Source organism: Aulonocara sp. 'chitande type north' Nkhata Bay, linkage group LG14, assembly GCF_057382095.1.
Source record: "Aulonocara sp. 'chitande type north' Nkhata Bay isolate Kocher_YH1m ecotype deep benthic linkage group LG14, A_spYH_male_GT1.1, whole genome shotgun sequence".
Lineage (NCBI taxonomy): Eukaryota > Metazoa > Chordata > Actinopteri > Cichliformes > Cichlidae > Aulonocara > Aulonocara sp. 'chitande type north' Nkhata Bay.
In genome coordinates, this window is record NC_141357.1 from 4,512,005 (window position 1) to 4,522,222 (window position 10,218).

The window sequence follows — 10,218 nt, forward strand, 5'->3', positions numbered from 1 at the left end:
TGTCATTTACTCATTATATTGTATATTGTATAGCTTTCTTGTTATATGTAAAAATTGTATTGTATTTATTTATTTAAATTTTACTTTTTAATTATTTTACTTGCATTTTTAATCACTCTTATATTTAAATGTTCATTTGCTATTTTATCTAGGGATTGAGAGTAACGTAGTTTCTATTCTCTGTATGTCCTGTACATGTGGCAGAATTGACAATAAAGCTGACTTTGACTTTGACTTTGACTCTCAAAGAAGGCAAACTTACAAATTCAGCAAGAGACCAATTAATTATTTCGCCCTCTATACAATTAAAACATCACTATCTTAGCGCCTAATGAGCCTTAACATAGAAAGAAAGCCATCAGTAAAGTAGGAAACCCTAATACAGAGACAGCCAGTAAAGACATTTGAAAGCCAGATCCAATCAAAGACAAAATTCAAAAAGATAGGGAGAAAAACAGCGGGAAGTAAACAGACTAAAAGGACATCCCCTTGTTTAGTAGAACGGGAACTAACTCAGTCACTTGTTTCAAGTCTTACTGAATATAACATGACAATAACAATTGACAATCAATCAATATAACAATTTGATAGTCCCTTTTAGATCGAAAAGGATGATAAGGCAGGATATCCTTGACCAGGCGACTGGCAGGTCAAGACACTATGAGTGTGCCAAACTTCTTAGCTGTTACCAGCTGTGGCGGCATGGCTGCCACTGTTTTCATGCTTTGTATGCTTGTGTGTGTAATAGAGTCATCAGGACACAACATGGTAAGAGACAGAAGCTCTGGCTTCTGAGCAGGAAAATGCTGCTCAGAGTATAATTGGATAAGAGGCTTACTTTGTGTCATGTTAGGGGCTTTCCATTATGGCAGCAACTGGAAACCATTAGAGCAGCCCTTCAAAGGGTCAGCCAGGCTGGTCAGTGTTTCTCTCTGTGGACTGGTGTTCCCAGTGCAATGTAAATACATAAGAGCGAAGACACCACTAATGTTTCTTTGATGGTTTTTTAGTAATATCAGTAAATGCTCAAAATGACCAGCAGAAAAGTTCATTTCGAAAAAACAACTGACAGAAGCTTTGACATCAGCTGACCCAGCTACTGTGTCTGGCCTTAGTTTAAACATATGGCTATGATTGTACTATGTGTTGTTTCGTTTCCGAAGATATCCCCGTGCTTTTTTAAGAATATCCTGTCTATGCTGGTCACAGCTAAAACAATAGTGCATCCTGTCTGCCTGCTTCCAAGTCCTGATCAAGTCTTAATGTGTTCATACTTGTGTTGAAGACTCATTGCACCAACACACCTTAGCTTTAAAAATATGTTTAAAATATGCAGAAAAGCCAGCAGCTGCTGTTGGAATTGGGAGTGTGACTTGGCAACACTTTATCAAGATTGAATGATGGGCCCTTTGTCAGCTTGCCTTTGTTTAACCCAAGTTGGTGATATCAATTAAAGTGAACAAAGAGACACAGAGAGGCCTGCTGTTTAACATACATAAAAAAACTCAACAAAACGGATCATTCTGTGGTGTGCAGAATGTTTGCGTACTTGACCAAAGATTGTCTATACACTTAAAACAAAGTTCCCTCCGGTGTACACTTCCTGTTTGCTTCATGAAAACTTTAGAAGTTCCCCACATGACACAAGTAAGTCCTTATCCAGTACTCAGAGCAGCATTTTCCTAACAAACAGCCACTGTAGAGAAAGACCTCCTCAGTTAGCCACTGCCTCTGTCTCCTGTTTAGAAAAAGGCAGCATGGGCTGCACAGTCACTCCCTGCATCCCAGAGGAGATGAATTCCATTGTGGGAGTAGGGGATCAGAGTCTCTTTCAGCCTGACTGTGTCACAAGGACTCTTGATCCAAAGCCAAACAAAGTCCTCTGATACTGCCAACTATGCCCTGATCGGGACACTGAGCCCGCTGGAGTAAACTCAGATGCTGTTAAAGCCAGGTATCTATACAATTAGCGCAAACTGAATGTAAGATTTTCAGCTACAAAGTATTACAACTGTTCAAGGATCCAAATATAAAGCAGAATCAAACAAAGGGGGGGATCAGCAAAATATTACCATCTTTACTTGTCTAATCATTGCAATTCTACTCAGCGGGTTATTGAAAATGTTGTTTTGTACATTATGACAGCTAAACATGCAATCATCAATACAAGTTTCATTAACACTGCGTTCAGTTTCCATTAGCATACGAGGTGGATTTTCAAATTAAAAGCTTAACAGAAAATACACAATTATGCCCAGTGAATCACCGTTACAACCTACATACTGTTAAACATCTGTGAAGTGTTGACAGTAGTTTAAATTGGTAAATGTGACAGGAAAGAATTAGCGAATGAAAACAGTAATTCTGTCAACGAAAAAGCATTGAGCCGTACGATATCGAGTCAGTGGTTGTACTGATGAACTCAGTGCTGTGTAAACACACATTATGCTGAGTGTATCAGCACTTCAGGTAAAAATGAAGGAAAAGCTGACTTTGCAGAAATGGAAGTCTGTGCCAAGCTGCTGCTGAGGAAGGGCTCTGTAAAGGCTAAAACCTAAAAATACATCAATCATCTAGCTACACCCTCACCACTAAGGTCAGCATTTTCACCTGCCTTTGCCAGATGACAGCAGTCAAAAATGACTGAAAATGTAAGATCAGAAGGTCATCAGAAGGGTTTAGAGGCTGCAGAAGAAACCTCACACAGAAGCAGGAAGAACAAACTAAACAAAAAGGTCCAGAACATTCTTGTTGTAAAAAAATATATATTATTAACTTGGGTGTGGTAAGGGTTAGGTAATTATAATAAAATCAAAAAGGGTTTAGTCAAGAAAAAGAGGCGGAGTAAGAAATTTCTGTTTAGAGCCTTTTAAGTGAGTTTGAAATGAGTGGACAAAAATATAATTTCAAACCATGAAAGGGAAAATAAAAGTCATCTTTGCTATGTTCAATCAGCAGCACAAAACGTATGTTTTAAAGAAAGTTTTAATCTCCAGGCTTCTACTAACAATTAACTTATAAACTAGAAAACAATGAGCAATTGATAAAGAATAATATAAGCACAGGAACACCCAAATTGTACATCTCGGCAATAGAGACAATTACTCTGTACTTTTTACATGTTTGAAAGGTGCATGGCTTTTCAAAATCAAAATATGCAGAACTGACAAAAAGGTTGTATGCCACTGCTGATCACCAACAAAGCAATATATAAGTGGAAGAGGTCCTTACCAGTCTGGCCTCCCTGCGCAGCCCCTCGGTGTTCCTCAGCCAGAAGCGACTCAGCTCACTTAACTCCAGTATTGGCTGCACCTTCAGCCTCACCGTGTCTCCTGACTGACGGATCATCTCCACTATCTCGTCTCGACTCTTATTCTCCACATTTCGTCCATTTATCTCCACCAGCCTATCGCCTGGCACCAGGCCCAGTGCCAGGTCCTTAGTGCCTGCACCAGGCTCTGCAAAGTGAACCACACGTCTGTACACCCCTCCATCAGGGCTGCGGTCCAGCATTGTAGTGCGACGCAAAGAAAATCCAAAGTCACCAGTGTTACGGCGCTGGAGTTCCAGTTCACGGGTTTCAGGTGGACTTGGAGCAACCACAGCTGGCAGCTGGAGTTGTGCAGGGAAGGTTTTATCGACCACTTCGGGAATGCAGATTCTTTTGGGGGCTTCTGCTCCAGGCTGCTGCTTGAGGCTGTGCTTGCGGAGCATATTGAAAACTTTACTCTCCACCTGTGGGGATGGGGCAGCAGAATTCTGGCCTGAAGGGGTGGATCCCTCTGAAGGGCTCTCCTCTTTGCTTCTCTGGGAAAAGGAGAAGCGTTTCATCATCTGTGTAGAGTTCTGCTTGGCAAGTGAACCAAAGTGAGCAACTCGATCTCGCACTGAGCTGCGTTGTCCATCCTGTCCTCCTCCACCCTCACCCTTCAGATCATCATTGGAGCTGGCAATGCTTAGTTGGTCATCCAGGATCATGCTGCTTCGGTTACTCAAGCCATCTAATTCAATGTCAGTGAGGGGGAGATCACTGGTGCTGGCCACTTTGATGGGAATGGGGTTGGAAATCTCAAGCTTGTTCCTAGATTCCCGCTTCGACTCCCTCTTCAGGTTGAAGAAACCACGGCGCATGCTCATCTCCTCCAGACTGCGCAGCTCTGCTGCAGACATCCTCTCCTTTTTCTCCTTCTTCTCCTTCTCCTTTTTCTTTAGATTAAACATTGTGGCACTAAATTAACTTAGTGTTCCCTTTTCGGCTGAACTGACTTCAGGTCAGGTGTGTTTGCTATGATCCAGCGAGGAAAGGCTAAGAATTAAAAAAAGAGAGAGACAGAGAGAACAATTTCTGTTAAACTGCTAAATATTACAGTAACTGCTCTCCATGCACACCAGCGCGTGTCCATGAGTGTATTTAGTGGTATATGTGACTGTTATATATTGCGATGTTGGTATTTTAAAATATTATACATCACTGGTTTGTGCATAAAGTAGGAATATTTGTTGTAAACTAGTTCTGTAATTGTGGCAATTTATGAATTTAAGTGATAATTTCTGAATATATAAGAGACATGAATTGTCCGGTTATCGGATCAGATGGCGATGTTAAACGTTATTTGGTTTGTTGATGACTGCACTGACATTCTGAGTGGACTGTTATGCAGGTGTGACATGCCTAGCACCTAGAAAAATGTGCTTGTGCGAATGGGTGTGAATGGGTGAATGCACAAGTTGTGTAAAGCGCTTTGAGTGCTCAGAAGAGTAGAAAAGCGCTATATAAGAACCAGTCCATTTACCATTTTACCATTTACCTAATAGCCAGGAATCCCTAATTGGCTGAATCTTACTCAATGTGTATATATGCGCAAACGTGTATGAACACTGTTTCTTTGTACCTGACGAAGGTCACACAGACCAAAAGGTTGTAACTGAATAAAAAATTAAGGTAAGCAGGACAGTGTGCGGCTGTAACAGCGATAATGAAAGAATAATGATTCCCTAATGTTTTCACACACCTAGAACAGTCAGACAGGCTAAGAAAATTGCCTTTTCTCATTAATGTCACAATTAAATAATATAAACAATAATTATTATCAGTATTATTGAAGTCTTCGGACTGTGGGAGAACATGCAAACTCCACACAGAAAGACTCTGGCCTGTTGGTGGAATTGAAGCCAGGACCTTCTGTGGTTACCAACGTGCAGTTAGAGGGGTTAGGTCAACTGGTAAATCTAAATTGCCCATAGGTGCAAATGGTTGTGTGCCTCTATGTGTTAGCCCTGTAATGGACTGGTGACCTGTCCAGGGTGTACACTGGGATAGGCTCCAGCTCCCCCGTGACCCTGACAAGGATAAACGGAACAGAATGGATGGATGTCTTATTATTATTATTGCTAGTGGTGGCATAATCTGACAACAGACATTTATACTGTCTCATAGTTACATTTTTATATCACTTCTCAGCCTCAACAGTTTAGCAGCACTTTCTGTATTGGAATATGTTTTGTAGTCCCACATGTTTTGTCTGCTTTGTTTCATGATTCTGCCTGCTTATTTAATGGATTTTTTACCACTGTATTGTTGCATATAGTTAAAAATGTCCGTAATTACACACATAATTTTACAACTATTAAAATGCACAGACCAGATCTAAAACATTTTTTTAAGCTGGCATCAAACGTCTAAGCAAACCTGATTGTTTGCATAGAGCATATGTGTAGACAACCTTGCAAAAAAAAACAGACCTACATCCCTGAACACTTCTAGTATTCTTACATTAAAGAAGCCCACTGGAGAAGCTTGACAAGACCATTTTTGTAAGCCTCACAAATAAGGTAAAGTCCTGCCACAAACTGAAAAGTCCAGGCAGGCACATCCACATGGTTCAGCCTGGTTCTTATAAACTGCTGGGTAATACACAGAGATTCTTATTTACAAAAAATAAAAAAAACCTCCTACTATTTTAACTGTGGAATAGGTGAATTATGTCAGTGATTTCTCCTGCTAAGATAAGTCCGGATTTCCAGCAAAAAAGGTCATTCAGCTGTTATAAAAACCTAATCAGGCAAGAGCCTAAACTGTCAGTTATGAAGTAGTCATATGCTCAAAGGTGTAACAGAATAGCACTGAAAACATCACAGCTATTTATATCTATACAGCAAAACTACCGTGGTAACGTGTTGTACAGATTTACATATAGTGTTTAGCAACACAGTATCAAATAACCAATTTGCCAGAACAGTAAAGGTTTCCTTAACAGTCCGCTCAGATTATTACCTTCTGTCATCTGTAGCCAAAATAAACGAAGAGCGTCTGCACTAAGAGTAGCGTTAGGTCCTATATGCACTGGTTAAGGAATGCTAAAACGCTAAATGGCTTAAGAGTTTTAAGTTGCCTCCCTTTTATCTACTTGGCTTCTGCGGTTAAATCGACACTAATACTTAACCACTAACGTAAACAAAGCGTATTTGTCAGCCGCACTTCTCATTAAGCGTGAAGTCGGGGACAAAAGCATGACAGAGCTAAAATAAGTATAGCTTCTCAGCTACATTAGCTAGCCGAGCTACTGCTTTGTAAATGAAGGTAATGTTACCTAATAATCAAAATCTCTTGTTTTATGCTATTCCAAATGAGAACGCGCCAAAAACACAAGGTTACATATTTTATGTATTTTTTTTTCACTTTTCATTTAGCGTCTAGCTAGCTAACTAGCCTAATTGGCTCAGGTCACAGCCTCAGTTCTTTGCCCTCATTTTGGTAAAGCAAATCCTGGAACACTCTGGGATCCTATGAAAATCATTCAGTCAGCCCCACTGACTGCCTGTCCGTCTCAGCACAGCTGCCTTAACACTAAATGTGCCTTCTCAGTAGAAGCACATCTTATTATAGGAACAGATACTCACAGCTTTCCAATACTTCAAACGAAGCCTCGCTAGTCCCTTGTTAATGGGTGTAGCTCGGCTTGTAGGGAACAGAAACAAGCTTTCAGGCTCTGGTTGTGATAGCAGGCTGCTCCCAGTCCAGCTCTGAAGCGTCAATACTGTATCTAAAACGCGGTCAACCTACTCCCCCTTCTGTTCATACAGTGTAACCAGGTACACTACTGGAAAGACGGTTTTTAATTGTGAGTTGTGTATTTAAACTGTACCACTGTACCACAGTATTTGTGCACAGCAGTCGATTATCTTGTTAATAATTCTACTTGTTCACTATGTACGACTCTGGATAATGTAACTCCAGTGAAAAAGAAAGCCTGGGAAAATAGTTTGCTGCTTTATAAAAATTAAAAAAAAAGCCCTCCATAAAGCCAGAACATCTTACTATTCATCACTGATGGAAGAAAATAAGAACAACCCCAGGTTTCTCTTCAGCACTGTAGCCAGGCTGACAAAAAGTCAGAGCTCTGTTGAGCCAACCATCCCTTTAACATTAACTAGTAATGACTTCATGAATTTCTTAACAAATAAAATTTTAACCATTAGTGAAAAAAATACTTGGGATCATTTCACAGATATAACATTATGTACGGCTACTTTCAATACCATTGTTATTTACTTTACTATAACAATGGTATTACTATTGTTTAATTACTGAGTTCACTTCAGTAATTACATCCTCCAAACCATCAACATTTGTGTTATGTAATGTTTCTATCTTAAATATGATCGACCTATCTCTAATAATTAGCTATGTAGCACAGGTCTTTAAGCTGTAATTAAATGAAACCATTAATTAAACCAATACTTAAAAACCCATCCCTAGACCCACCGGTCTTAGCTAATTATAGGCCGATCTCCAACCTTCCTTTTATCGCAAAAATTCTTGAAAGAATAATTGTGTAAAAAAAAAAAAGCCGACTAATCATTTGCAGAGGAATGGCTTATTTGAAGAGTTCCAGTCAGATTTCAGAGCCCACCACAGCATCACAGCACAGAAACAGCTTTAGTGAAAGTTACAAATGATCCTCTTTCAGCCTCTGACAGTGGACTCATCTCTGTGCTTATCCTGCTAGACCTTAGTGCAGCGTTCGATACTGCTGACCATAATATTTTATTACAATCATTAGAGCATGCTTGTAGGTATGAAAGATGCTACAGTGCAGTGATTTGAATTATATCTAACTAATACACTCCAATTTGTTCATGTAAAAGAAGAGTGCTCTTCACACAGTAAGGTTAATTATGGACTTCCACAGGGTTCAGTGCTATGGGATCAACTGTGTTTACGTTATATATGCTTCCTTTAGGGAGTATCATTAGAAGCCATAGCATACATGCAGATGACACCCACCACCCATCTATCCATGAAGCCAGATAACACACACCAATTAGTTAAACTGTAGGAATGTCTTAAAGACATAAAGACCTGGGTGACCTCTAATTTTCTGCTTCTAAATTCAGATAAAACTTTATTGTATTTGACCCTAAAAATCTTAGAAATATGGTATCTACCTTACTCTGGATGGCATAGAATAGAATAAACCTTTAATTGTCCCACAAGGAAAAATTTGGTAACACAAGGGGAAATTTGGTAATTCTCTTGGCCTTGGTAAAACTGATGAATATTGGAGTCATTTTCAGCCTCTGGGGACAAGTGGGACGACTATTCTATCTCTGGTTGTGAGGTCACCACTGAGGCTGTTAAACAACTCCTTGGTGGCAGGGCCCCTGGGGTGGATGACGTTTGAGTTCCTGAAGGTTTTGGATGTTGTAGGGCTGTCTTGGTTGACACACCTCTACAATGTTGCATGGAGATCAGGGGCCGTACCTCTGGATTGGCAGACCGGGGTGGTGGTTTCTATCTTTCAGAAGGGGGACTGCCCTTTGTCACCGATTCTGTTCATAATTTTTATGGGCTGTCATGGCTGTGTGCAGGCAGGCAGGGAGGAAGGACCCAAAATGCGGGATTCGGTGAGGCAAAGTTGAACTCAAAGTAAACAGCTTTATTTGCAGGTTGCAGATTGAACAGAGGACTAACTATACTGGGAAACTATAAACTGACAGGCAGATAAACAGGGACCGAAACACAGAGCGTAGACTGAGGGCGAGTAGACATTAACGACGCGACAGAGAACAAAGGAAACACAGTGCTTATTTTATTGTAGAAACATAATTTAAAGTTTTTATGGAGCACAAGGCTTTGGATTTTTATTGACTTAATCTGTGTTTTGGTATCTTTTATGTTTTTTTTCACAAGATTAGCTTTAGTTTTATGAAGAATTATATTTTTTCAGTGGAATTTTGCATCCATAATGTACTGACATCACCCACTGTAAATTTTGTACCTGGAAAATAATCAGAAAAAAATTGTTTCAATGTGTTTAATACCCAAACCTGTCATGGTCCCTGGGTCTCCCTGGCTGGTTCACACAGGAGCCACATGTTTTGTTATTGTTTTGTCTCTCTCGCTCTTTCTTTCCTGCCTCTTTTCTGCCTGGGGAGAATTTGTTATGGGTTCCTGCCTTGGGCCCACGCACCTGCAATCAATGACTCACCTGCTGCTCATTAGCCTGTCTCTCTGGGCCACTACTCAAGGCGGTGGCTTGGTGCTTCTTGCAACCTGTGTTAGTGTAACTGGCTTATCCAGCTCTTGCGTTTCATGTGATTTCCTAGCGTTGTACTAATTGTCTGTTTCCTGCACATAGATTCCTTGGACCTGTGTGGTGTGGAGTGACTGAAAAGGACCCTAGCATGTTTGCAGCGTTTGAGTCTGGTGTGGCCTTCCTTCCTCCCCGTGGATCCCTGGAAGCCTTAGCCCCTCACATTGTATATATCACCCGGTCTTTGTAAATAAACTTTTGTGAGCTGTATTCAACTCTCAGAGTCCGTTCAATCTCTATGACAAAACCTTTTCATCTACATGCATAATAAATACATCAAAACAAACCTCTTTCATCTAGTGTTAGATGTAATAGGATTTACAGTTCTGTCATGAATGCCAGAAAAGCACAGCCTAAAGAATCGGTATAAAACATAAGCATTGATATCATTACAGCTGAATATCAGAACCACAAGCTGTCTTAACACTGTGACAACACCCATATAATACACAATTTAAATGCGATACTTTAGCATTTTGTACATGAAAAGTTTTTGTCCCTCATGGTGAAAGAAGTTTTTCAGTGTGAGATAGTTTTCTCTTGGTAAGCTTTTGGTAAAGAGTGAAATCCTTATCTCTATATTACCTACACCCTCCTTTTTCTCTGTGTTCCTCCCTGATGA

At 40.2% G+C, this 10,218-nt stretch overlaps 1 protein-coding gene across 5 annotated transcripts in view; it reads right to left on the reverse strand.

Annotated features, from left to right (window-relative positions):
• The window catches only part of myo18ab (myosin XVIIIA b), a 132,272-nt gene extending 124,879 nt beyond the window's left edge, over nucleotides 1-7,393 (reverse strand). For 4 of the 5 annotated variants that reach the window (XM_086260623.1, XM_086260620.1, XM_086260619.1 and 1 more), the window contains exons 1-2: nucleotides 6,901-7,393; nucleotides 3,232-4,306 (exon numbers count right to left, since the gene is read on the reverse strand). In XM_086260623.1, the coding sequence (XP_086116749.1) occupies nucleotides 3,232-4,221 (990 nt within the window). In that variant the 5' untranslated portion in view covers nucleotides 4,222-4,306; nucleotides 6,901-7,393. Of the gene's footprint in view, nucleotides 1-3,231; nucleotides 4,307-6,900 lie in introns of those variants that run through there. The other variant, XM_086260615.1, reaches the window with a different exon arrangement.
• Nucleotides 7,394-10,218: the final 2,825 nt, after the last annotated feature.